This window comes from Grus americana, chromosome 5 (genome assembly GCF_028858705.1).
Source record: "Grus americana isolate bGruAme1 chromosome 5, bGruAme1.mat, whole genome shotgun sequence".
Classification (NCBI taxonomy): domain Eukaryota; kingdom Metazoa; phylum Chordata; class Aves; order Gruiformes; family Gruidae; genus Grus; species Grus americana.
This window is the reverse complement of record NC_072856.1, coordinates 46,364,343-46,391,437: the sequence shown is the minus strand read 5'-3', so window position 1 is coordinate 46,391,437 and position 27,095 is coordinate 46,364,343. Positions and strand designations below refer to the sequence as shown.

Sequence of the window (27,095 nt, the reverse complement as noted above, 5' to 3'; positions counted from 1 at the left end):
CTCATAGAATCACAGGATTGTTGGGGTTGGAAGGGACCTCTTGATCATCTAGTCCAATCCTGCTCAAGCAGGGTCACCCAGAGCAGGCAGCCCAGGAATGTCTATTTGAGTTTTAGTTTCTCCACAGCTGGAAACTCCCCAGCTTCTCTGGGCAGCCTGTTCCTGAATTTGACCACCCTCACAGAAAAAAGGTGTTTTCTTGTCTTCAGATGGCCTCTCCCATTTCAGTTTGTGCCCACTGCCTCTTGTCATCACTGGGCACCACTGAAAAGAGTCTGGGTCCCTTTTTTTCATTCCCTCCCTTTGGAGGTAAGATCCCCCGAGCCTTCTCTTTTCCAGGTTGAACAGTCCTAGTTCTCAGCCTGTCCTCATAGGAGAGATGCACCAGTTCCTTAGTCATCTTAGTGGCTCTTTGCTGGGCTCTTCTGTATGTCCATGTCTCTCTTGTACTGAGGAGCCCAGAACTGGATGCGGCACTGTGGATTTAGAGAGGAAGGATCATCTTTCTTGACCTGCTGTCGGCATTCATCCTAAGGCAACCCCGGGTGCTGGTGGCTAGGGTAAGGGTTGCTGCCAGGCTCTCTCACACAGAATTGTCACATGCCCCAGGCCAGGACACTGCATGGTTGTAGAAGCTGGAATGGTGTCACTGGTTGGGATTTATGTCAGGGAGCAATGGAAGAAGCTGAACATGTTATTGGAGAAATCTGATGAAGCTGTAAAATAAATCTGCACGCCTGTATTCTCCAAACATGGGTCCTGGATGCCCCTCTTCTGGTATCACCAATGATACAGATATGTAAGGCACAAAGTGCTTTTCTTTAGCAACTTGGCAAGCACTGCCCAGCTGATGCAGGTGATCTGGGGTAGCCTCGGTGGGATACAGCTTTCTACCTGTCCCAGGCTCTGTGTGCTTTTGGCATGTATCTGCTTTTAGGCGGCACAATCCGGCTAATGAAGTAGATCATGGATAGAATTTGCATGAAGGTAGCAAAATGGTTTTTATTACTTCCTTTGGAAATTCAACCCATCTCCCCCAACTGGAGAGGCCAACCCCCTTCTGGCTGAGAGTACCCTTTCCCCGTGAACATACATGGGCAGGAGCTGCCACAGAGACATGTTCAACCCCCTGCCCTCTTAGGTTTTTCATGCTAACTGTGTTGGGTTTGTGTGTTAAGGTTTTGGTAGCGGGGGGGGCTACAGGGGTGGCTTCTGTGAGAAGCTGCTAGAAGCTCCCCCTGTGTCTGACAGAGCCAATGCCAGCCGGCTCCAAGACAGACCCGCCGCTGGCCAAGGCCAAGCCAATCAGCGCCTCTGTGATAACATATTTAAGAAGAAAAAAAAAACAGTTAGAGAGAGATTTTGCAGCCGGAGAGAGGAGTGAGAAGATGTAAGAAACTCTGCAGACACCAAGGTCAGTGAGGAAGGAGGGGGAGGAGGTGCTCCAGGCGCCGGAGCAGAGACCCCCCTGCAGCCTGTGGTGAAGACTGAAGCAGGCTGTCCCCCTGCAGCCCATGGAGGAAGGATGAGGGGGTGTAGAGATTCCACCTGCAGCCTGTGGAGGACCCCATGCCGGAGCAGGTGGAGGCACCTGAAGGAGGCTGTGGCCCGTGGGAAGCCCACGCTGGAGCAAGCTCCTGGCCGGACCGGTGGACCCATGAAGAGGGGAGCCCACGCCAGGGCAGGTTTGCTGACAGGACTTGTGACCCCGTGGGGGACCCCACGCTGGAGCAGTTTGCTCCTGAAGGTCTGCACCCCATGGGAGAGGAACTCCATGCTGGAGCAGGGGAACGATGAGAGGAGTCCTCCCCCTGAGGATGAAGAAGCGGCAGAAACAATGTGTGATGAACTGACCGTAACCCCCACTCCCCGTCCCCCTGTGCCGCTGAGGGGGGGCGGAGGTTGAAGTCGGGAGTGAAGTTGAGCCTGGGAAGATGGGAGGGGTGGGGGAAGGTGTTTTAAGATTTGATTTTATTTCTCATTCCTCTACTCTGTTTTGCTTAGTAATAAATTAGATTAATTCCCTCTCTAAGTTCAGTCTGTTTTGCTCGTGACGATAATTAGTGAGTGATCTCTCCCTGTCCTTATCTCGACCCATAAGCTTTTCGTTATACTTTTTCTCCCCTGTCTGGTGAACGAGGGGAGTGATAGAGCGGCTCTGGTGGGCACCTGGCCCCCAGGCAGGGTCAACCCACCACACTAACCTAGCTGCTGGCTCTTGGGGTGACACAGCTGTACCCAGCAGAAAAAAAAATGGAGACTGCTGCAGTGAAGATGGTCCTCCTGCATCACTGATTTCTGAGCGCAGGGGAGTGCTGCAGTGGCTCTGGAAAAGACCATGCTCCCAGCTCCCCTGGGCGAACATGTGAGATTCTCTGGTAGCCAGGTGCTCGCAGTGGCAGTGCCCGGGCTGGGCTGGCTGGGTGCCCCCGGGGGTATGGGCTCACTGCTGGTGCTACCACAGCATCAGGGGACACGAACCAGGACAGACCTGAGCAGGTGGAAACTTGGGGGCCTTGTTCAGGCCACCCTTGTTTCTCACACCAACTGCAGTGCTACGGGCACTGGTGGGCTGAGCATGACAGTGCAGGACAGGACCCCAATAGCTTGTGATGGGGCATAGGGTCATTTTTGTCCCTGATGAATTTTGGCTGAGGGTGTTTCAGCCCAGTTGGAGCCTCTCACGCTGTGGGAGCTGTGCCTGCGTTGGGTGAGCTGCAGTGAGCCTTAGGGAACAGGCCTGGTTTAATGTCTCTCTGTCTCCAGTGCAGGCTTGTGATACACTGAAGGGTGCTCCAGGTTCCATCAGGGGACACAAAGAATTCAAATAGTTCAGCAGTGTCCTGCTGTGGCCAAGAGCACTGTACATTTGCCTCATGTCAGGCTAAATGGTGCACCAAGCTGTCCTCTGCTGAAGCAGGCAGGGCTGGGAGGTGCTGCTCCAGCCACCTCTGAACGCCCAGCACCTTTGCTGGATGAAGCACAATCTCCTTAGCAAAGCAGGGAATTGACTGCTCTGGTTTTCAGAGCTTTCTGGGCTGGTTGTAGTCACTCTGTCATTGTGACGATTGCCTCGTACCCCTGAAAACATCCCTGTGGCTCTCTTCAAGCAATGAGGCAGATCCTGGGCAAGGGTTCCCATGCCTGGACGCTGCTGAGCTGCCCGTGCCATGACACGGGGACTTCATACCAAATACATGCAGGGAGAAGGAGCTGAGAGGCTGCTCAGCTGGGGAGGACAGGAGGCACAGTATTGTTTAGGAAAGCTGAGAATGAATGAAAAAATAGCTTTGAACTGGAAAGCTGAACCACTTGGTGAAGGTTTGATTTTCTCATTGCTTCTAGCCCAGGAGCAGCTCCAATGAAGCCTGTCCCAAGCGCTGTGCCAGCAGCTTGCAGCTGGCTGGGCTTTAAAGTCTAGCTGGGACTTGTGTAATAGAGAAAACTGGCATCAGAGAAAGCAGGGGTTCAGACATCCACTGATGCACCTTGTTCTCAGTGGCTGTGCTGCATGTGAGGACCAGCCACTTTTTAGGTCCCGTGTCAGCAAGGAGAAGCCCTGAGAAGGGCTGGGGTCTCACGTTGCAGGTGCAACCCCGATGGCTGCTGGGATGGACTGCAATGCTGCGTGGGTGGAGGCCATGTCCCTCTTCTAAATCCTCGCTTGTCCCTCTGGGCGAAGATGTGGGACATTACAGAACCTTTCCAGTCCCCTCAGGCTGATGTGAGGAGGCCTTGATGTATCTGACAAGGCACCATGAGGGGCTGGCAGTGAACAAGTGTGCCCAAGCTGTCATCTTCTGCAAACTTCTCCACGACTACAGGTAAGGCAGAAACGAGTTCCTCACTGCTGGTAAAATGTGCTGGCTGGGTGACATAGTCACGTCAGGGAGAAACCTTGATGTACCAAGCTCTTCCCAAAGTACTGCATCTTTACGGAGCTAAAATGTGACAGGCACACCACTGGTCATTCTGGTGTTGCTCTAAACAGCATGAACATGTCACTGGGAGGACTGGGGAAGGCAGCTGGTCTCTGTAGGGAGTTTCTTGCATGGTTCACACCAGCTCTGTATGAAGTTAAGCATTATACAGGTATTCCTACACAACGCTACAGTTTGTTAGCTTTTTAGCTGGTTATGCATGGTTAAAAAAATTTATTTTTAGTTTTGTTTAATTAGTTTGTTGAGGGATATTAGTTGTTTAACGTAAATAAGTAGGTTTTAATTAGAATAAATTACTTTGGAATACAATAGAGTGTGATTTGTGCTGTTTGCTTAGCTTTACTTAGCGAGAGTGGCTACATTTGCTGAAGCCTAAGGCCACAATAGAGGTATTTTTCTCAGTAATTTTCCTAGTAGTTTTCCTAACACCTAGTCCAGTGCTGTGTTTAGTCTTCTAGTATAGGAAAGTATTTTGGTATCACACTAATGTCTTGGCAGTGGTTTTCCCAGTCTGGGACTCTTCAGTTCTCCATGTTCCACCAGCAAGGGCAGGTGCACAGGGATTCTAAACCAGAAGATAAGGAGGCTCCAACCTTTGGGGAAAACTGCAGAAACTGCAAGTCAACAAGATAACAGCCTGCCTGCCTGGACACAGAAGAAGAATCCAATTAGGTGTTAGAAGACTCCAGACTAAAAATCACCATTGGACTAAAAGATGCACGGACAGCACGTGAAGGGCGGGTGTATGGGACCCAGGGGTATAATTGCCCTAGGATTTCTTTGTTCTGGGTGCCTCTCTTTGGAGGCACCCAGCCTGGGCTGATCCTGCTGCTGCAGCTTTCAATTAAATTAATTATTTTACAAAATCCGATGCCTGAGACTCTGCTGCGGGAAACCTAGGGTCGAGCCTGAAGAAGGAGGAAGCGTGCCCAAGAACAAGTGTGTGTGTGACACCATGAATGGCGTGTGATTGCACGGGCCGCAGCTACTCCTTTAACATAGTTGTTTTATTTAGTTTTAGTTAGTTAGTTAGTTGTTTGGTTTTTTTCCCAGTACTATCTGAGCGTGGTGGAGACACTAACCCTGTTCTTTGAACGCTGGCTAGTTTAAGGCCCATTTTAGTTTAGCCCGCTCCCACCCCCATTTTTATGGCTCTTCAAACTTCTCCTCATCATTTGCCAAGAGCCTGGTTGGTGACTGAGACTCCAGACTGTTAAATATTCACCCAGCAGAGAAACCATCTCCCCAAACGAGTGGCAGTGCTGAAACAGAGATGTCCCTCACCTTGTTTCATGGCTGCAGGGTCAGTTGTAGCAGACAAGCTTCTCGCTGGGCTCTGAACACCCAGCCAGGAGAGATCAGCCTGCAGCATTACAGCAACTGTTTGCATACAAACTGTCAATTGCCCTGTAAACTCTTATATAAAACAAGACAAGTGGGGAGAACGGTCCTCCAGGGAGATGCCTGGAACAATAAAATCCTCTTTCTAATCATCTCAGGGCAGAGAGGAAGCAGGAATTATTAAATGGCTTTTTATAGATCTTGAAAACGAGCCAGATCCCAAGGCTCGGCTGTTTCAGCTAAAGGCTTTAAATCAGCCTGCGTGAACTGGGGCCAGGCAACTGAGGCAGCTGAGCTCTCTGCATCTTTATTCCTGGTGAGGAGGCTGCCTGCTCTGTGTCATCCTGCTGCTGCCCTTTGCTATGTAGGAACGGTGATGGGCAGCAGGCAAAGTCCCTCCATGCCACTTAGGGCAGTCCCAGTCTGGGAGCCTTGGTTTGTATTTCACCTGCATGTGGCAGAGCAGAGGTAACAGCACTGCCAGTGCCCAGAGGTGGTAGTCGGTCACCTGTGCTGGTTCTGTGGGCTCTTGTGTCCCTTTCTCCTTGCTTATCGCAGCAGACCTGCAGAAGCAGGGACTCATGCTTTTACAACAACACTCAGCTGGTGGCCTGGGTGGACATCGTGTTCCTCTGCTGCCTTCCCCTCACACATGCCGTCCATCTGCTCTGTCGTTCGGCCTGCCATCCAGAAACCCTGCATTGTGTACAGCCTCATCACTGCCGTCCCTCTTCTCAGGTAAAACAGACCACGTCATTTCAGAGCCTGGATGTGCTGCCGTCGGTTGGGACCTCACAGGGCAAGCACAGTGTGCATGCTCTGGCCGGGCTGGAGCTGTGCAGGAGCTCAGCTCTTATTGCCTCTCACAATTCTATTGTGAAATGTCATTGCAAATTTTGTCATGGTTGGTCACTTCCCCAAGTCCCCAACTGCTGGAGTCACAGGAACACTTTAGAGTTTCAGCTTTCTGTTTGTCTAGAGGAAGTTGTAGACTTTGTGCCTATAAACCTGAAAACATGATCAAAAGGAGTCAGGGGAGCTCCAGATCAAACACAATGCTGGCACTGAAACCCTGCTCCTGCCAGGGCCTCAGATTATCGCTGCAAGGTAACCTGTTGTGAAGGAAACAAGGTGCAAAGAAGCAGCCTGCAGTCTGCATGGTCAAAAAAAGCAAACCTGGTGCATCGTGTTTCACTTTAAGCTGCTGCCTTAGGTCTCCCCAGGGCTCTGAATGCAGGGGTATAACCTGTACCCCTGCTCCAGACCCCTGGGGGTGCTCAGCCCCTGCAGTCAGGTCAGTCCTGGCCTTCTGCTGAGGTGACCAGTGAGGGACCAGCTAAACCTAGTTTCTCCCTCATCAGCTAAACCTGGAAGAGGAGAGGGAGAGGAGAGACCTTGCTTGAGGGAATCCACCTGCAGTGGGGAGAGATCTGGACCTCAACGTGTTCCTGTGCCACTGCAGTTGTGATATGACCTATGTGCACTGGGGGAGAAAGTGCAAGGGATGATTTTTACACACACACACACCCTCCCCTCCTTTTTTTTTAACAGACCACTATACCGCAAAATTAACAATCCCACTGTGGCCGTCTCTCCATTGGCAGTGTTAAGGCCCATGGATTAACTTTCACACAAGGCAATAAGGGTCAATCAAAGAGGAAGAACCTTTCTAGCTGGTTTTAAGATGGCTACTGGAAAGGAGTCGTTATAACAAACGTTAATGGGATGAATCCCAGCAACTGTTGACTCAGCCATGGATGGTGCAGTGGGATATTCCCTGCGGCTTCCTTCGAGTTTCCCTCACGCAGGACCTTAAAACCCCACGATCCCACCCGTGCTGTTCGCCCACCGCCGGCTCCGGGCACCCGCTCCGCCGCAGCGCTGCCCGGGCTCTGCAGGAGCATCCTCTTCCTCTCCCGCTACGCTCATGTCGGCTGCCTCCGCTGTCAGGTGGCAGCAGCTCCTTTGCTGCAGTGCCACCGTGAGGCCGCAGTACCAGTGCTCTGCCCCGGAGCTATCGATGGGGCGGGGGGGTGAAGGGTCCCAGCGGTGCTGCGAGACCCTGCTGCTGCGCGGGCACCGTGTCCCTGCAGCTCCCGCGGTCAAAACCCTCTTTTTGTTTAAACTTGGTAGCAGTTCTTCTCAGGAGTTGAACTCGGTGGTTCCCCTGCCTGTATGATTCAAGGCTGTTCCTATTGCCGGCCGCTACCTCTGCCCGTCGCAATTTCAGTGTACGCTTCTGTGTGCGCTTCTGATTCTGGCGTTGCTGAACGCTCTTAAAGCAACTACAGTGCTCATCACGCCATGATGGCTGAATGGTTGTATGACTTCATATGCAGCCTGTAAAGGACTCCTGTTTACTCGATGAGAATGAGCTACAAAAAATAGAAGCCATACTAGACTTGTTACTATTAATTTCAGCATTCCTCACCTAAAACGATCCTAGATCAGAGGTTTCAAATAAACCATCTCTGATTGATTGCTGATGCAGTTCTTCACAGGAGCGGGAGACGGGAATATCCTTTCACACCTGTATGCACATTAGTAATTGACATTTGATTTTGTTTGTCCTGCAGGGAAAATAAGAATCAACGCTGCATGGCTGGTGGCCATTTCCTACGCAGTCCTGAACAGCAGCACATAGCACAGCCTCACCATAAGGCACCAAAATTACTCAGTGACCTGTTTTCCTGAACACTGCCCCATCTGTGCAGAGCAGAAAACTTCCTGCCCACAGTTTGTGCGCAAGAGTTTTGTCAGCAAAGGTTTTGTCTCTTCAGTGACTCAAGAGGAGTAAGGAAAGGGTGGAATGGTGAGGTACTGCTTGTCCAGGCTTCCTCTTTGCTCTGAAACTTGCCTCATCCCACAGCTGAAGCATGGGCTGTCCTGCTGGGTTGGAAGGTGCTGAACTATGTGCTGCCCTTAGGACCACATACTTGCCGTAGATGATGTATTAGCAATACAAGACCTGGACTATTATCCCTGAGTTATTTTGTCCCTGGTTCCTGTTTGGCTACTTACCAGAGTTGTCTGAAGCCACTGATCCAGACTGGGGCATTGGATCCAGAAAAAAAAATTCCTGTGGGAATATCTAGAGAGGACAGTTCTTACGGGTAATGACTTATGGTAGTTCAAGGGCCAGGCTATTGAGGATGTTAAGTCAGGGGAACACTGCTGAAGGGAAGGACTTCTGCTTGTGCAGGATTGTTCTAGCACCATTAGGCTCAGTTTTGCTCTGCATGGCAGAGTAATGCCTGGAACACTTTAGATTCAAGTCTCTAAGCCTGATTGTTTCTCAAAGATCCAAGAAAGAGATTTGTAGTTAGAGACTGAAGAAAACCATTATTTGTTAAATTATTAGCAAGCTGCTTCAGACTGTTATTGCCCATAAACATTTCCACTTATTTTCTCTTCCAAGAACCTTCCCCTTGTTTGACCTGACAGCTGCACAACTAGAGAGTCTCCCTTTAGCCAGCTGCTAGAAAAGAGTGAGCTTGTCCAGTGCCATCTTGCTCTACTATACCAGGCATCCTTTGGAGACTGGTCTACAAAGCAATGTGGGCTGATCAGCACCAAGACATCTCTTACTTCAGCTGTAGCAGAGTCTGGCATGACGCTGGACAACAAGTCTCCATTCTAGACAGCTGCTTCCGACATTTTCTGAGAAATTCCAGAGGAAACTACTGACTATGATTCTAAATCCTCATAAACTGTAACAAAGCGCATGGTAGATCTCAGCCAAGCCCCCTCACAGGACTGAGGGGTGCAAGAACCAGCACTGTTTGCTCATGGACTCTTTAAAATATTGCAGCCAATAACCCTCTGCACACATTTGCTTCTACAAGTTTCAATCTCTAGACAGCTCAGCAAACTTGCTTCTCCCTGGCTGCCTGAGTCTTGCTTTATTTTGATCTGAATTTGCTTATTAGATAGTCATCTTGGCCTATGAACTGCTTCAGTTTCACTGGGTTTCTGTTGCAGTTTCAATAGAAAACTGAATTACAACACCAAATTACAGTTATTTTGCAGTGGCTACAGCTTTGGCATAAATAACTAAGTAGGATCATGCCTAATTGTCTGGGGTTTTTTATTTTTTTTAAATTTTACTTTTCCATGGGGGATCTCGAGGAAGCCATTGATGCTAGACAAAACAGTAATGATTTAGTCAGGAGCAATCTTTCTGTTGAGCCAGGCTTTGATCAGCACTTACTCATACTTCCTTTCTGGTGATAATGCACACCACCTCCACAGACTACATGATACTTCTTTCAAGGAAAAAGGACGTAACTAGATATTCTGTCCAAATCCACCCAGGACAAAGCAATTTTTATTCCCTAAATTCTCTAGTTCAGCTTACAATATTCTCTTAGACTTCCTGCCATCATCTATCATGTTTCAGTACTGTTTACTATGATAAACCACTGCCTGGTTTTGCCTCACAGGAAATAATTTCTGTGGTGAGGCCAGAGATTAGTTGTGCATGTTGTAAATAGGCCCCTTGCTTAATTACGATCGCCGACAGCAACAAGAACCACACCTGTATACCAGTTATCTTACATCTGGGCTTTACAGTGAGCCCAGTCTGCGGACACTAAAGCCTGGGAGAAATCTATTTGCTTGAGCTGCAGGGAAGTTGTTACTAATCACTGGTAATTAAAATATGTCTATGATTGGGTTTTGGTCTTTTTAATCAACTGTGAAGCAAAAGTGACAGACAGACAGTGGTACAGTCTGATTTATAGCTTCTGCTTCACTTAGTTCCTGGAAGCAAAGGAAGGATTGCAGAAAAAAGCCAATGTGGCGATGTCTTTGCTGTCACCAAATGGCTAAGAGCTGCAATGGTTTTTTGTATAATCTGGAGAAGGTGGAACTGTACCTCCCTGGGCAAACTGCAAGGTAATAAGCTTATATTCTGCTGTCCCTGCTGGGCTCACAGAAGTGGAAGTGCAGTGTGAGTCTCTAATCCTGTCTCTGGGTGCCCTGTGATACAGGGAGAGCATCTGCTTCTACCCCAGTCTGGGCTTGTCGCAAAGAAGGAACTGTAGTATAGGGCTCCAGTCCTGCTTCTTGGATAAACTGTGAGAAAGTGAGGGCATCTGCTTTCTTTCCTGATCGGGACTTTTGCTCCAGGAAGAGACCCATGTTGTCTCTGTAGGGGAGGGCAATGGATCTGTTGAAGAGAGGCTCCTCAATCCCCAGCAACTCTCGCACGTGTCGTGAAATCTCCTGAAATACAAGATAAAATACCGGAAATTCTCATTTCACAGGGCAACAGCTAATACCATTCATTCTGTGTCAGAACAGCAGGAAAAAACTGAATTTCTGACTTTTGGAACAGTTTCACACTTGACGTTGCAATTTGAGAGGGATCTGAACCCATGAGCAGAGCAGACCGCTCAATCTCCCGATTTACCGTGGGGGATGGCATCACATCTGGTCTCTTAGTGGCACAAATAGCTCTGCTTTCCTCTTTGCGCTTGCAGAAAAACAAGTTATGGGTGAATGAGCTGGAGTCTATTCTGACTAATGCAAAAAACCATTGCTGTTTGCTAAGTTCTATAGTCAACAATAAAGTCTATACACAGAAGAGGTGCAAAAACTAATTAAACCAATAAGCCACATTGCTCATGAAGAAAATGATGAGTGACTGGCTGTCTGAGCCAGGTTGACCTGGAACTGCCAGTGAACAGAGCCTTGCCATTATTTTTGAAGTCACTTTAAGAATGTAACCTTCTGATTCGACTGAAGCTTTGAAATACAATTCACAAGGTTTTACTGATCTTTCACAGCATTTGCTCAAAACCTTCCCCCAACTTAGGCTTGACTCTGAGGAGCAGTACCCTACTTTGTGCGATCTCAAAAGAACACCAGACTAGTATCTTCAGTGTTTTTGATATTTAAAATACCACTACAGTGGAATTAAAACAAGCAGTAACTTCTCTTGTCCATGCTACATGGCTTCCACATAATTCACTGTGTAGTTCTCTACCAAACAGCCATTTCCCTAAATTGCAAAAAGTTTCTGTCTCACTGAGCTGATGCTATCACGTTTATTTCTGTAGTAACTATCTCGGTTTCGACTGTTCACAGCCTTTCACTGATATTTCTTGTTGGGAAGCTGATGTACCCAGGATTATGGCCTTAACTTTGCACCTGCTCTAGTACACACTTCCTGAAAGACCCAAAGGGCCACATCCTTCTCAGAGCTCTGCACGCTTGGATTCTATAAGAGTAAAGTTCTCTAAAACACAAATAACTAGCAGGATAGGGCATGATCTTCAAGAACATCTAGGTTCCACTGAAGTCTGTGAGATGTTCCCAATTGACTTGCAAGCTTTGGAAAACATTACAGACACAGTCTCATTTCCAAGATTGCTGCAATATGCTGGCTATTGCTTATCCTAGCCTGGAGGAATTTCAGTTTTACAGGAGGAAGAATGGGTTACAGTTAATATTTCAAACCCAAGGCTTAGTGTTCCTCAGCAGTTAAGCTATCACCATACATAATCCCTATATCCCAATGTGAGGGTGAGGGTCACAAAACCTATAGAATTCTTGCAATCTTTGGTAAGTGCAAACGCCTATACAGGCTGTATCTGGTTGTACTAGTAATACTCTTGAAGGGCTGCTGTCTGAAAAACTAAGTAGTTTGATGCCTTCTCCTCCAACCAAGAGGCAACGTTGTGGCACTAGTCAATGTTTTTGGTGATATATTTTGTTTCAAACAAACAGTTAATATTGTGCAGCCAGACAGAACCGTGGTGAAATTGCTTTTTGGTGCTCTAGAATAAAACAAACAGTGTTCATACTCTAGTCATTGGAGCATAAAGATTTTTCTCTCTTCCTGGTTATTTGAACTTCTACCTTGTGTCCTCTGGGGAAAGCAGCTTTAAATCATGATGCAAAACAAGCAATTAGGCTCTGTAAATGCAACCCTGAGTCCCTCTGTGGTTTCCATTAGGGAGGGGAAGGAGGGTAATGAAATTTAAGTCAACTTTCTTACTTTCTGAACCTTCAGGAAGCTTTGGAAGGCCAGACTGTAGCCCTGAACTTCAGTCTAATTAGCTTAACTATGAGTGTTTGTTAAAGAAAAGATGTAGGTTTGAAAGGAAAATGACCAATTACATGTTTGTAAAATGAGGAAGAGACAGAGATGCCATTTGTGTTCAGTAAGGTGTAAAAGAAGGAAGTAATAATAAGTTGCCCTACTGCTGCTTGAGATGGGTGGCTCAATCACTGCAGGTTAAATCTGACTAGATTTTTAGAAGTTCTACAAATCAGTACATGAAAAAATACTCAAAAGAAAATCTGAGGGATATCTAAGAAAGGCACATGCATCTTGCTGAGCATGGGGCAAAAGGAACAACATAGGCTTAAAGGCTAAGCACTTCTGATGCACTTATGGTGTCCCAGAGAGGAGGCTTGCAACCTCCAGCCAGCTGAGGATTTATACCTGAAAAGACTCAAGGAATGTAACTGTTTGGCTGAACAAATTTGGTTGTCCAGTTTCAGGCTCACTCTTGGAATAAGCAATATCCCCGGGCGGACAAGCTATAGCCCAGCTTGCTTGCAAGCTTAAAGGCTCAGAGCTGGGTTCCGAGGGAACTTAGCTCTGAACTAAACTCTCTTTGCTGAGGAGAGCTCCGGGACCCGCAGCCGGCCGCACCTGCATGTGGCCGAAGTCCGTGACGCCCATGGCGGGCAGGCTGGCGCAGTTCGCGAGGATGAGGCGGCGGCCGGTGATGCCGTTGGCTTTGAAGCACTCCTGGGCAGGGAAGCGGAGGGAAAGGCGGGTGGGCCGCGGGCAGCGGGTCGCCCTCGGCCACTACGGCCCCGTCCCCCGCCCATCACACACACTCACACACACACAGAGCTCAGGGCCACCGGTGGAGGCGGCGGTGAGGACGGGGGCTTCCCGCCCGGGCCGGCAGTCCCGCACCTCGTACTGGGGGAAGCCGAGCTGTGCCACCCACTCAGCCACCTCCGCGGCGCTCCAGGCCAGGAAGGGGCAGGCGGACCACGGCACTCCCGCGCTCTCGGGCTCGGGCTCTGTCCCCTCGGTCGCCCTCGGCCCCGCGGGCCCCGGGCTCGGCTCCATCTGCGCCATCGGCGCCGTCCCCAGGCCGCCACGGTAACGCGTCCTTCCGGACCACCCGTTCCCATGGCAACCGCCACTTCCTGGAGGTGCACCCTGTTTTCCCTTCCGCCAGCCCCTCCATGCCATCAGTCTACAAAGCCGCCTGCGTCCAGCGTCTCCTGGCTCTGCGGAACTAGTTTTTGATGGGTTGCGTTGTCGAGGGGGGAGCCTGAGGGATGAGCACGGCGGCACCACCCTCTCCCGTCTGCCTGGCTCACACGTACCCGCTCGGCTCTTGCCGTCCGTCCGTCCCCCCCCCTCACTCGGGTGTTTCCGCCGGCGGCGGCCGCAGCGCTTCGGCACCGCTCGGCTCTTTCCGTTGCGGCGGGCTGCCGTCTTCGGCTCCGCGCTCGCCGGCCGCCCGTTCAGCCCTGCCCATGTCGGACGTGCTGGCCGCCGCCGCCGGCTCCCGCTTCGAGCCCCCGGCCGCCGGGGTGCCGGGCGGCCGCGGCGGTCCCGCGCCTCAGGTCCCCTCAGGTACGGGCTCGGCAGGGGAGGGGGCAGCCGGGCTGGCTGCGGGGGGTAGCGGGAGCGGTTCCCCACCTGCGCGCTTCCCTCCCGGCGGCGAGCGCTTGCAGCCCGCCCGGGGTCCCTGAGGAGGAGCTCCCTCCGGCGGCGGGGCGGGCTGCCGGGCAGTGCCTGGGGGGCTGCTGGCGGTGAGGTGGCAGGCCCGGGGGCGCGTATCTTAGCGTTGGCCTTATGGCCTGGGAGAATGCTGCGAGTTTTCTTTCCGTGGTGGGTTTCCTCGTGTCTGCCGCAGAAGCCTTATTTCCACAGTGGCAGTTTGCTTCGGTGAAAATACAGTACCCTTTGCGAAGAGCAGCGTGAGGCATGAGTCCTTGGCCAACATTCGCTGTACCGGGTGGGTTGGCTGCTGGGGAAGGGGGCAGGCTGTGATGCCCAGGCATACCCTTCCGCAGCTGGCACCAGCGCTGAGGGAGGACCCCACCACCACTGCGCCGCGCCCTGGGGTGCTCGGCTCGCCTGCCGCTCCAGCCCCAAAACTACAGCAACAGTTCCTGGTGTTCCTGCGCTGCGGTGGAAAGAGCCAGGATTGATGGAGGTTTATTAGAGACAGGGTGCTTTCCCCGGTGAAAGAGGCCCTGTCTAGCCAGGAGCTGGACTACCCTGCCATGCAGTCTCTGCTGTGGGCTGGGGGCCTGGTGCTGTGTGTCCCCGGGCTGGAGGTGCCTCCCAGCCCCGAATTGACTCCGAAGGGGCCAGTGGCTGTAAGGCTTATCATCAGAGCTGCAAAAGTTGGAACATTTCCATGCCCAGTTCACTGCCTTAATGCGATCAGACAGCAGGGCTGTGGAGCGCGTACCACAGTCGTGTGGGGACAGAGCTTTCCCAGAGTTCGGGAGACCAGGAGCCATCTTTATAGACAGTCCTTTTAGCAGTGACCTAGGAGTTTCCATCTCATCAGTGCCCCATGGGAACTGCTGCATGATTATTTTTTTCCAGGGCTTTGTCAGCCCAGTTTCACATGATGAAATTTGGCCTTGTTCTGTCCTAAAACTAGGATTGGTGGTTCTTGAATGAACCCTGCTTCTGAGAGTGGTTCTCCACCAAAATCATGCATGGGTTTTTGTTCTCCCTTTCCTAGGGTTGAGACAATTAAAAATCTTTGTTCTGCAAGGTGCTAGATACAGCTCATAACATGAAAAACTGATTGGCACAGCTCTTCATTCCATAGCCATGTGACCTTGTCAACATCTGAGTGCTGGTTGTAGTTTTTCCTCCTGTCTATGCATTCTAAAGACTGAAATTTATTTTACTTTCTCTTCTTATATTCTCTTTGTTGTTAGAAAATGAAAACTCAGCCCCAAAGACAGAGTCTGCAGATCAGCTGGTTCATTCTTTGGAGTACAGTACTTCGCAGAGCAGGTATGAAAATTTTTTTGTGTATTGTGGCCCATGTGCATGACAGTCTTTCACCCCTGTGACCTCCTCCATATGGCAGTTGATTCTGTGCAGGTGAAGATGAGGGACTGGAGACTAAATTGTCTGCTTTGGAACAGTATATACCAGAATCAGTATAGGAGGGGCTGTTCTTACAAGCTTAAGGTTGTTCTAAAGCTTATGAAATGATGAAGTGCAGTTCATGGCTGAGCTATTCAAGTCACAGAATCATTCAGCTTGGAAGGAACCGTGCAAGGTTTTGTAGTCCATTGTAATAAACTTTCAGCAGGATAATTTCTCTATCCTGTCTGAAGGATACTTTAATAATTAAGCATTCCCACTGTCTATAATTCTGGTGGAAGCTGAGCAAGGAAATGCCTTTTACTGTTTTCTTGACAATGTTTTGGGTTTTTTTCTTCACTGTCCATTAATTCTGCTGATCAACCCTGTTATCAGATGTTTGGCTTGTTGTTATCTGTTGGGCACGTGGTGCTTGTGGCCGAGTCATTGCATTGGTTATAAGCACTAATACTGTATGCAGTGGAGTTTTGTTTGCCATCATACATTTGTTGCACAGCATACAATTTCAGAAATGTGTGAGTTAATTACAGCAGACAGTAGATAAACCATAACCTCATTGAAAAAGAGGGGGAAAAGAAATTCCATCAAAAATAACCAACAAACCACCCTGCTTACTGAAACAGCAGTTTGATGTCATCTTGGCTTGATGCTGATGACATCTGTATCAGCCTTCTTGACTCCAAACATGTTCTTCCATCTCTTTATGATATCCTCTAATTTTCTTCAAAGAGTTTACTATAGACTGTGAGCAAAATGGCCAAAGTAGATGCTGGATACTTGTGGATGTTACCTGATAAATTTGTCTAAGTTAGATCTCCTTTTAAAGGGATGAGGGTGGTCTGAAAGGGTTGTGTGAGGAAGAATCAGCTGAACCCTATCTTTGTAAATCTGCTTATAAAGCTTGTGTAGCTCTTCCTAATCTTTCAGTGAGACTCGAGCTTCAGTGGTGTCTGGAGGAAAAAATTCCCAAGCTGTTAGCTCCTATGTTGATGGAGAGCCTTTTGAGCAGATGTGTGCACCTATGGTAGGTAGCAACTGAGCAAATAGCCCTTCTAGGTGTGACCATGCAACTGCTAAGATGAAAACCAAATGGGCTGGAAAACGCTGGCTTAGAAGTCCAAATTTGTCCTGGGCTGCCAGAGAAATTGTTACAGATCACTGTGAGAGTTCTTCCTTTTAAAAAAAAAGTCCCCTCCAAGTGTCCCTTCTTTTCTTATATTGTCCATCTGCTGCCATTTTGTGTATCCTGATATTCAGCTCATTTGACTTGTTCTTACAGACCTGGTCTATCATGCCATTTCTAGAAAAGGAAATCACACTGTTGAGAGAGTTTAAGAAATGGCTTTATTTCTGGGTAAAATCTGTATCCCCATAGGAGTAAAGATTTAGAAACAAAAGCCACGTTTACCCTATTCTGGTCTTCTCTATGGATGCAGCAAGGAATGTGTCTGAGTTGAGCTGTGTATGGGTTTTCTTAAATATATTTTTTTAAACTATTCCACACTACACTGATAGTCTGCTCTATTGCTAATGAGAATATTTCTCACTTCTGAAAGGAGATATTTGAGGAAATGCACATATTTTCCATTACTGCTGTGTTCTCATGTTTCTGATCCTTTAGACCAAGGCAGTTGAGGTTGCTTTTATAGTGCTGTGAGAAGGTTTTGCTTTCAAAAGGGCAACTGTTTCTACTGTTATTAAAGGCTAGGCTGCTTCTCGTGTAAGTTTCACATAGTATCTGAGAGTATGACAGAGGAGAGTCTTCTGGCATAAAGGAAGTTGTCCTTTCTTGAGCAAAATGTTGCTACTGATTTCTGCACTTAGTACACTGTTGGTGAGCTACCATGCTGTGGGGCAAGTGCAGTGAATTACTGCCGTCTAAAGGATGGTAAATGCAGAGTATTTCACTGAAGTTGTTCCCTCTGGCTCCCATCGAAGATAGTCATATGGAGATGAGGGCAGGACTAGGGTGCAAAGGGCTCCTTGTGTGGTTGGCGGGTGCTGACCACAGAAGCTTGTTCCCTTCAGTCCATTTGAATTTGAGTGTCAGAGCAGAGTGATTCCTCTGCTGGTTGTGCCCTGGATGCAAGTGCTGAATTGTAGTGCTTTCTCCCCGAAAAGGTCACAGATTGGGTCGTTTGTGAGTGTGGGTGCGACAGAGGATTCGAAGGAAGAAGCTGGTGCTTTGGAGGACCAGGAAGTGGCTGAACTAGAAGAGAAGTTGCCTGACCCAATCCAGTCCCTCAAAGAGGTAGGTGGGTGTTTCTTATGTCTGAAAGCAAGGACAGAGGTGCAGCAATAGTTCTTCCACCTTACTGCTGTGCTTATGGCTATGGGACTGAGGCTTTAAGAGTTGTGTTAAGACACAAGTAGTATTAACATAGATTCAATTATATTTTTTCTATACATTAGCGGGAGGTAAACGTTATCAGTCTGATTTGCAAAATCCCTCTTGTGTCTCTGGCTAGTCCTCACTTCCTTGCAGTTTTTGGCTTGCTGAGGCTTCAAGGTTATTCTTACCTTCTGCCTCTTGTCTGGGGCTTCTGAGAATTCCTTTCGTGCAGATTTATGGAAGAGGGAACTGAAAGTGACTCTGCTGTCTTTTGTTTCTTCTGATGAGCAGCCAATTTGTTTGCATTACAGATACAGCCAGGAATACCTGTGCAAGTGGCACCCAGCTCAGGAGCTGTGAGTTTGCATATATAGGCTGGCCCTAGTGAATCAGATGGACTTTTAACTAGGATGCAGCAAATGGCAGTTTGACTGTGGCTATAGGCTAGATGCACACAGAGCTGAAACGGTCTCCCTAGAGAGGTTGTGGCTTGGGAATTCTTTCCAAGAGTAGTCAGCTAAATCTGTAAGGCTATTGTTTTGTCAAGAGGTGACAGTTAACTCTGAGGCAGGTGCAAAGATGTTCCTGCGCAGGGACTACTGGGGAGGCAAAGGTGTGTGTAATTTGTGAGACTAACGCAGTATTTGACTTCAGAGTTCATGGCTTTGGTGCTGTGGGGAAAATAATGCAGAGAGGTGTCTCAGAGCCAGCCAGTTCTTTTTAACTAATAGAAGCTTCTGCAGGATCTTACTTGGCTTCAGAAAGATGCGTGAATTACTAATGAATTGTTTTAAGTCCAGCTGGGGACTTTCTTACCATGATGGTCTTTGTGACGATGTTTCTTATGTGCTTTGTGCAGGAAGCTGTTGTCCGGATAACCAATTACCATGTACCTCAAGGAGCAGGGGATATAGTCATGATTCAGTCAGATCACACTGGTGCTGTGGATATCCTTTCAGCTGAGCTAGAGACTGCAGACCTCCTTGGCGACCAGAGGAAAGGTGAGTCCTGAAAGGAAAACACTTGTTGGGGCCACTTTTTAAGTGCCTGCCCTGGGTAGAGAAGAGCAGAGGCTGTCCTGGAGTCGCTGCTAATTCCTGCTGGAAATTTGGGCTTCTGGCTAGTGAGTGGGAAAACTTTGCATCCAAGGCTTCTGGGAGCAGGGTCCAAAATGCAAAAGCCTTATCAGAAACAGCTTCTTTGTTTTCAGGTAACAATTTGTAAGTAGTGAAAAGTCGGGTGAGCCCACTATCTTTTCCCTTGTCTCAGCTCAGCCTCCCCCTCTGGCTCCACCCACCATGTGGACCACTGAGAAGACGAAGGAATTCAAAGCCAAGATGGGAAAGGAGAAGAATGGCCGGATGGTGGTGAAACGAGGCGAGGTGGTGACAGTCCGCGTGCCAACCCATCCTGATGGGAAATGCATTTGCTGGGAGTTTGCTACAGATGACTACGACATTGGGTTTGGAGTCTATTTTGACTGGACCACGGTTACTAGCACTGCCATTACTGTTCAGGTCAGCGAATCCAGTGATGAGGAGGATGAAGAGGAGGAGGAGGAAATTGAAGGTTCGTGCAGAGCTTATAAGGGTTAATTTGTGGTGCTTGTTGCCATGCTGCTGAGAGCATCTGTCATGCTGTAATTTCCATCTACTTTGTTTAGTCAGCCCACTTATCTCTGCAGCCTTTTGGGTTCTTGGTTAGGCTGTGATGAGAAAGCATTTAGCTCTTCCTGCTTCAGTGTATGTCAATGGCTGTCCTCCAAGAGCATTCTTAAAATTGAACACATTGAAAAATAAAATCACTTGTTCAACTTCTAGCTGGTAAAAAGATTAGGGTCTGAAATTTTAACTTGAATGTTTTTCTTAGCCTCTCAGACTGAGAAATTTCTGGTGGTGAGTAGGAGCAAAAGGGTTTTGCTTCTAGGATTGGTGGGGTTTTTTTGTTTGGCTGTTTGTTTCCTCCTCATCCCCCACTCCCCCCCCCGCCCTGTACATCAGTAGCTCCTGCTGGCTGCATTTGAGAAGAATGCTACCTGTGTCTTTGTACTTGTGAAACACACAGCAGTGTTGCCTGTTCTGTGGTGTCAGTGTACATGTGACCAGTGTAGCTGGGGGGATGGTGTCTAAAATTAATTTTACGGGTTCTTCAGAGGGGTAGATTCCTGTATGAAGAATCCTCTTGGAGAAGTGAATTGAAGACATAAACACAGTGAGGTTATAGCTGAGTTTTCCTGGGTTTCTTTTGATTCAAGTCTATATCACTGCCCGCTGTTGTGTGTATAAAAGCAGCGAGGTGTCTAACAGGTAAGGCCAGGGAGAGGAGACCAGGCTGGCAGGCAGGTGGATACTGTCCCATCAGTATTCCTGAGAGAACTGGTTCTCAGCATGTCCTTTGTCATGGCAAGGAAAGCTGGACTTTATGGGTATTATTTGCAGAAAGGTCAGAGCAGATACTATGGGTAATGCTGTCATAGTTAGCCTTCCATATATCTGCATGCCTCTGCTGCATTCTGGTCGTGTTGATTTTCTTTTTTCTGGACTACGTAGTGACTTAACTGGCTCTGGCATACTTACTTGTCTCCTCTCCCCCGTTCAGGACTCGCCCCTGTTGGTGACGTGGAAAGGGGCTCCAAAAGCTATCTGCGGAACCGCTACGGAGAGATCATGCCTGTATATCGGAGGAACAGCCATCGGGAGGTGCAGGCAGGCAGCCATGAGTACCCAGGCGAGGGCATCTACCTGCTGAAATTTGATAACTCGTACTCTCTCCTCCGCAATAAGACTCTGTTCTTGCATGTCTATTACACTAGCTGAAGAAACAGGCAGGGGCAGGGACGGCAGGCAGGTAATGATGAGTGTAGCAGGCTGCCACCCAGCCCTGGTACCACCTGATGGGCACTGCTATGTGACAGAACCAAGGCACAGTTCTGCCAGCTCCTCTTCAGACACTAACTAATTTCTCCCCACACCCTCCTTCCCTGCTGTCCCAGTGGAGAAAGGTAGTTGTGACTGCCTGGTTGTCCACAGGCAGCTGCTCTTTCTATAAAACTTTGAGAGGTCTGCTCCGTGCAGGCATTGGGCTGGGCCTTCATGTCACAGCCAGTAAATGCCCGGAGGCGAGGTTCAAGCAGTTGTGGTTTCGATCTGTTGCGCTGGTACGAAATGAAGTGAAAATATTCTTGAGCTGTTAGTATTTTGTGAATAACTTTTCCAACTCTCCTGCTGCATCACTAGAGGGCAGCTGTCAGCTGCAATAAACCAAAAGCACAGCTGGCTTGTCACCTAGCCACTGATAATCTCGTCACCTACCACCCCTGCATGTCACCAGCAGCCAGAGCTTCCTGCGCTCCCTTGTGTGGGTGAGGGCATGGCTGGCCAGTGGCAGCCCCTGCCGCAGGGGCTAGGCCATGCTACACCAGGCGGGCCCCAAACGGAACAGGGGAGGGGGGGTGCACACCTACAAATCCGTAAGAAGGTTTTCCTACAGATTAAGAATTGGATCTTATACCTGTTGATGGTAGGGATATGTAGATGATTAAAACTTCAGTGACCACCAAAAGTTTTTTTTTCTGTAATCCAGATGTGAAGCAGAAGAAATTACTGCTGTGCTGCATAAACACAAAAAAGGTTGGAGTACAACCAATAAATATACAGGAAATGTTTCTAAGTAGCAGCATGTTGGTTCACTGGTATTGTTGCCAGCTGGATAATACTACATGTAGCAAGGAAAAGGTTCCCCAGAGAAGTGTAGCTTGTCGGCTGCTATTGCTGTTGCAAAGGTATTGTTAGAAAAGAACATCTCTGCTCAGAAACTCGAAAGGTGTGGGATTTAACCAATCTTTTCTGTGAACCAGAATCAGCGAGGCCATTGCTAACCCTGACCACATGGTAAAGGATGGAGTTCCTTGGCATGTTTTGGTAGCTAGCAATGGGATTAGTGATCACCTTCTGCTCAAGTACTGGCAGAGCTGAACAAGGATTAAGTTAATCCTTCAGAGATGAATTTTAAATCATGTTTATCTGTATCTGTTGTTTATTTTAATACTTTCAACTTGAAACCATTCTCTTTTCTAAGAATACTGCTGTATTTACATTTTGATACCTCTTTGCAGAGACACAAAATATTTGTTTGCATGGTGATTCTAGTAGAGTTCTGAGTTTTATTTTTAAATCCTCCAGGTAAAGCACCTCTGCTTGGTCTGTTCCTTCTATTGAGAGGGAATGACGAACAAAATTATTTTGGGGTAGTTAAAGCCAAAGATTCCTCTCTTGTAGGAGGGCCGCATATTTCCTATTAAGCCTATATTGTAATGCTGTGCAATTTGCTCCATATTCAAGCTCTTCTTTCAACCTATATCTGCTTACTTATTCACTGCCCCAGAGCACTTAGTAGGTCAAAATGGTGAGAGAGAGAGGGAGCGCAGTCGGTCTACAGGAGAGTGGAAATGTGAAGAACACTGGTTGGAGCATCGTGGCTTTCTGGGTGAGCAGGCAGGGAGCACAGTTGGTCAGGGTAAGGAGCAGAGTTGTTGCTGCTTTGGACCCTGAGATGGGGAGAAAACAGCCGCCTTTCTCAAAAGAGCGAGAGTGTGTACTTGGGCAGTGGGGGAGCTGCAAAGCTGCCTTATTCAAGCAGAGGCAACCACAGAACAATCTTTCAGGGAGACAGAACAGTAGGGCTTGGTATCTGTCATTTAGCAGCTTGCGGAGGACTATTCCTTCCTTTAGCCTCTCTTGGGGGGAGATGAAGGACCATCTTGTGGCCTTTGTACAGCACTTGAATCAGGCCTGAGCAACTTGGGTAAAGTGCTTTTTTTTTTTTTTTTTTCATCCTTTGTCTATCAATTTCCTAGACACTAAACAGAAGAAGATAGAAAATACCCTTCAGTCCAACCACAGTGTCAGCACTGCCCCACTCAATGACTGCCTTTGGTCCTCTGCTGTGAGATCCGTAGAACCCTGTGTGCACTTGCTGGTTAATATATGATACACTGGCACCCACCCCACTTTCTAATTAGGATTTATTTACGATGAAGGGAACTCTGACCTGTACATATATTAGATATTCCAGAATTACTGAGCCTCAGCTGCACAGCTTATTGCAGGCTAGTGGGTTATATGCACTAAAAACCTCTTTCCCTTATAGTGTGGCCTCCCTTTTGCTAACTTGCAGCTACTTCCCCCTCCTGTCTGTCTGTTGCTCATATTAAGGGTTGAAATGTATTTTGTCGTGTTGTAAGAAGTTAATAAGGCCTGCCTCACAGCCAATTTTGATCACTCACTGACAAATAGTATGTGCCGGTTTTCAAGCCATTAGTTAGTGCTTTTACTTAAGATAAGTTGCACTGTAGGTGGTAATCCTATTGCTCAATTCTAGCTTTCTGAAGTGTGGACTGACCTTTAAAAGGCTCAGGTCACTTGTTTGGAACTGTGCCCGTCTCCTAGTCTCATTGACTTAAGCCCAACGGCAGCATTGAATATGGTATGTCATCCCAAGCAGCATGTGCCCAGTCTGCACATGCAGTGTGCCCATAGATAGGCCTGCTGCAGTGGAACTGAAAGCATTCGGTGTTAGTTCACTGCTCAAGTTTCCCAGAAGTATCTGGTATCTCTTATGAACACAAGGTAGTTTTAGGCACAGAGTATTTCATCTGCAGGAAACAGAAGCTTCACAGTTGTACAGGATAATTCCTCTTTTTGTTTATTTTTTTAATTTCCACATTACATGAGTATTTTGTTTCTCAGGTATTCAGATAGCATTCATTATCCAAGACAACTTCTCTTTGGAAGGACATATAGTCTTTAATTTTCTGATAAATCCAATAACTTGGCTGTGTGGCTAGTGATTAACAGCAGCCATTCCCATTTAAAATCAAACCCATAGTTGGTTTAAAGAAGTAATCTTATTTCTCATGTGTCCTTTTTTTCAGTTTGGTGTATCTCCTGGATTTGTATCCAATCCTGCTATGTGGCTGAGGCAGTGATGGAAACCCTTACTATTTTAACTGGAGACCTTTGGAACTAGACCTTCGGTCTGCAAAGAAAAATTAAAAAGGCAGTTGCACTTCAGAGAGGGAAGTTAATTCTCAAGAAAGGAAAATTCCTTCTTTGTTTCTGTGGAAGGAAGATTTCAGATAGGTTTTTAAAATGTGTTTCTTCTCCCTGTAAATTGTGTATAGAAATTCAAAAAGCTAAAACAAGGAAGAAGCTTCTTTTGCATGTTAGGTTTGCTTTTGTGAAAGCACAAAATTATTTTCCATTTTGTTTTGAATATAATTTAGATATAGAAATAAGATTTACATGTTCAGTCAGAGATATAAGACAGTCCTGTAGGGCGAGACTTGTATAAAAATGAGCTTGTATAATTGTTTAGAATAATGGTAACAATCTGTTGGGCATTTATTATGTCAAAGAAGGTCATAAGCTCTCCATTGTTTTCTCTTTTTCCCTTTAGGTGTAATGTAGCAGCAGGAGTTTAAAATGTATATATTTTACTGAGGACAGAGACTTAAAATTGCTTAAATCAGGCACCACTTGTACTGATTTAGTTTACTCACAAACTCTTTGGAGGACTGTAATATGGATTCTTGTGGAAGGTTATTGGTGTCAGACATAGGCTAGTTGCAAATTAATGCTTGGGACCCATATAATAATTACATAGATTATTATTGCTAATGAGCTGTTTACATGAACAGGTAAGATGAAGATGCACAAGAGAAAGAGCTTAGTTGTCTGACTTCAGGTGCTAAGAAGAACGTCAAGTTACTATGCAACTGAGTCTAAAAGACAGCCACATGCCTTTCTTTTTTGGCTCTACCCTGTGCGCTTGTCTCCTTGTAACTGTGTGTGTGCATGTAACCTTCATCTGTGGCCTGCAGTGGGTCAGTTATTGTGGTGCTGGACCTGGTGAGGTGCATTAGAGGGGCACCTTGTCCCATGTCTAGTTGCTGAAAGACTTATTCCATCTTGTGGGAAATTAGGGTAAAGAATGAATCCCTAAATGAGTTCACTTTTATCCCCACTGCTTATACTGTTCCTTGTCTCACCCTACTAAAGCCACTCTACAGAGGATTTATCACAAGGTGCCTTAGGAACAAGGAGCATGTTTGAAATAAGAGCCATAGATGTCATTAATCCAAGGTAGTAGTTCTCCTTGTTTCTCTGCCCATTTGGGTAGAGGGGAGGCACTTCCTAAGGTCAGGCAAGGAGAGCCCCTACAAGCTGTTCGTTAGACAGCCTTGTTGCTGTAAGATGAGTAGTAGAATGGTGTCTGAGTTTACTGGTGCCATAAGATCTTTGCCTTTTAAAATCATATGCTGCTGTCAGATATTGAGGACCACCAGAGGACTACTCCTTTTGATGTGCTGATGCTAAACCTGAGGAACACTAGAGGGATGTAGAAGTGCATTCCTTGTGGCCATTCATCATTTTTTCTAAAAAGAGTGTCTAAATCCAGCATTGTGAGTAGTGTGTGCTTATGCATATTGAGGCTGGATAAGATACCAAAGCAACAAAGTTGTTTTTTTGATCTACAAGTGTGAAAGAAAAGACTGTTTCTCCTTTTCTCATATCTGGGAAAATATTGGCTGTGATAATGTCATGTAGATATAGCAGAACATCTCAATTGGTAGAAGGAAAAACTGGGAACCAATCGTGTTAAATACATTGGCTAATGAGACTGTGAAAGAAGCCAGTTTAGTGGGAGTCAAAGTGTTAAGTCATTTATCTAAATAAGTTGGTTTGCAGTAAATACGAACTAATTAAATTTTTGGAAGGTGCATAAAACTGCAGAATTCAAATGCGTCTTTCCAGGAGGAGAATTTTCTGTGGGGTTGTTCCACGTTTGCCTCCAAAGAGTCTCTGGCAACTTATTCTGAAACACTGGTGCTGTTGCAGCTGAAGACACAACATCAGGCCAGGTGGACGATGGGTCTGACTCCCCTTGGCTTTTCTGCATTCCGTTTTGGATTTTACATGTTGCTTTTTCAGAAGCTTCATCACAAGAAATGTACCCTTTATTAGGCAGGAGAGAGGAAGAATCAGTGATCCATCAGCGAGGGTTATCTGGTTTAAGCCTATCTGGTTTAAGCCCATCTGGACTGGTGAGCCAAGTCCCTTGAGCAAGAAGCTGGATGCCAACCATTAAGCTCAGACCTAAGAAGGCTTTGCCAAGTAACGACCTTGAAGTTTAGGAGCTGCGTTTGGAAATTATAAATAGCTGGAGATGGTCTCCCTCCACCTCCAGGATGCCCTGGTGACTAGCTGCTCTCCTCAGAGGGAAGCAGTCTGCTCTCAGCTCACTGCTCTAGGCTGCTAGTGTAGTTTTTCACCGGGGAGCATCTTGTAGCTGGTCATACCTTTTTCAGACCTATGTTCTTGTGAACTGTGATGGTTGTCTGTCAGTCCTTATCTATGTGATGTGAATATTTTTGATGTCCTGTGATTTCAAAATTGAGTTCTCAGCGCCAACCATTTGCTTTTCACGTCCTCCCAAGATACAAGTTTTAAATAGAGGAGAGGATATTTTAAGAAAATGTGGCACTGAACCTCTTCCTGAAGGACACATATGAAGACTATTTATAGTGTGCTTGCATTCCTTCTGCGCTTGGTTTGTATTGTTTATATTTGATGTGTTGTGGCTGATTTGTAATAGTATATTGGAACTTATTCCCTTTAAATAAACTTTTCACTATGCAACCAAGAACTTTGTCTTCTGTTTAAAGTAAGACAGAGTCTTGATATGAAAAACTGAACTACAGACTTTCCAAGAAAACAAGAATACAATTAAACTGGGTTTTATGAGCAAAGAAGAGGCAAATACTTAAAATGTACTTTGCAGTGTTCTGGACGTTCTAGTTGCAAATAGATAGGAAAATGCTGTCATCAGCTGGTGATGATGGTTCCAGCCAGGAAATTTTCTGTCTGTTAAAATTACTTGCTGGGATATTTTTTTTCTAAATTCTTCAAATTCTCTGCAATGCTTGAGATTTTCCTGAGTACCTGAAGAATTGGAGAGGAATGAGCAAATAGCCAAGCTTGTATCAGGGACATTGGTAGAGTCTGAGTGTTTTACCCTCCAGTGCTTCGTATTGGTACTTCTCACCTCCGTCTGCAGAGATCCCCTATAGCTAGCTATTCTGTTACTTCAGCTTTCAATCTGAAGGATTAAAAGCATCTCTTCAGTTACCAGGTACTGATTATCTAGAGAAGTGTTTGCCCTTTATAGCTCCTCATAGCTGCTTGCTTACTATGAAGACTACATTTAGATGGCCTGAAGGAAGCACCTCTTGCTCAAAATGAGGAATACCTGCAGCCCGAGCCATCCTTCCTCACGTGTCTCATGAAGCTGAACAGGATGA

General features: G+C 47.1%; 3 protein-coding genes across 6 annotated transcripts; 2 read left to right on the top strand and 1 right to left on the bottom strand.

The window, feature by feature from the left end:
- Positions 1-3,599: 3,599 nt before the first annotated feature.
- NOXRED1 (NADP dependent oxidoreductase domain containing 1) lies at positions 3,600-8,991 on the top strand. Its single transcript, XM_054826567.1, is given in 10 exon segments — positions 3,600-3,632; positions 3,733-3,824; positions 4,440-4,617; positions 5,694-5,924; positions 5,926-6,020; positions 7,233-7,324; positions 7,327-7,383; positions 7,859-8,075; positions 8,701-8,732; positions 8,735-8,991. Coding segments are annotated over 10 exon segments (1,284 nt in total).
- Positions 8,769-13,418, bottom strand: SAMD15 (sterile alpha motif domain containing 15). Of its 2 annotated transcripts, XM_054827043.1 has the most exons (3): positions 13,222-13,418; positions 12,949-13,047; positions 8,916-10,508 (listed from the first exon to the last, which is right to left on the bottom strand). In XM_054827043.1, the coding sequence occupies exons 1-3, from the start codon at positions 13,387-13,389 to the stop codon at positions 10,242-10,244; spliced, it is 534 nt and encodes a 177-aa protein (XP_054683018.1). In that variant the 5' UTR covers positions 13,390-13,418; the 3' UTR covers positions 8,916-10,241. The 2 variants fall into 2 exon arrangements, with proteins under 2 accessions (XP_054683019.1, XP_054683018.1); XM_054827044.1 differs by lacking the exon at positions 12,949-13,047 and having other exon boundaries at positions 8,769-10,508.
- Positions 13,419-13,679: 261 nt separating this feature from the next.
- On the top strand, positions 13,680-26,433 carry TMED8 (transmembrane p24 trafficking protein family member 8). 3 transcript variants are annotated; one of them, XM_054827040.1, is made up of 7 exons: positions 13,680-13,896; positions 15,228-15,306; positions 17,524-17,653; positions 18,594-18,735; positions 19,004-19,303; positions 20,333-20,461; positions 23,667-26,433. In XM_054827040.1, exons 1-7 carry the CDS (start codon positions 13,797-13,799, stop codon positions 23,759-23,761), a joined length of 975 nt encoding a protein of 324 aa, XP_054683015.1. In that variant the 5' UTR covers positions 13,680-13,796; the 3' UTR covers positions 23,762-26,433. The 3 variants fall into 3 exon arrangements, with proteins under 3 accessions (XP_054683015.1, XP_054683017.1, XP_054683016.1); XM_054827042.1 differs by having other exon boundaries at positions 20,333-20,581; positions 23,667-23,786; XM_054827041.1 differs by having other exon boundaries at positions 13,681-13,896; positions 20,333-26,433.
- The last annotated feature ends 662 nt before the right edge of the window (positions 26,434-27,095 follow it).

Bases quoted from the DNA above. Each gene is read 5' to 3' on its own strand.
- SAMD15 (XM_054827043.1), bottom strand. From the start codon at position 13,389: ATGGCGCAGATGGAGCCGAGCCCGGGGCCCGCGGGGCCGAGGGCGACC. The intron at 13,048-13,221 runs GTGCGGGACTGC...TTCCCTGCCCAG, and splicing joins TCGGCTTCCCCCAGTACGAG to GAGTGCTTCAAAGCCAACGG. The intron at 10,509-12,948 runs GTGCGGCCGGCT...CTTGTATTTCAG, and splicing joins CGGACTTCGGCCACATGCAG to GAGATTTCACGACACGTGCG.
- TMED8 (XM_054827040.1), top strand. From the start codon at position 13,797: ATGTCGGACGTGCTGGCCGCCGCCGCCGGCTCCCGCTTCGAGCCCCCG. The intron at 17,654-18,593 runs GTAGGTGGGTGT...TGCTTTGTGCAG, and splicing joins CAATCCAGTCCCTCAAAGAG to GAAGCTGTTGTCCGGATAAC. The intron at 20,462-23,666 runs GCGAGGGCATCT...CCTTTTTTTCAG, and splicing joins AGGCAGCCATGAGTACCCAG to TTTGGTGTATCTCCTGGATT.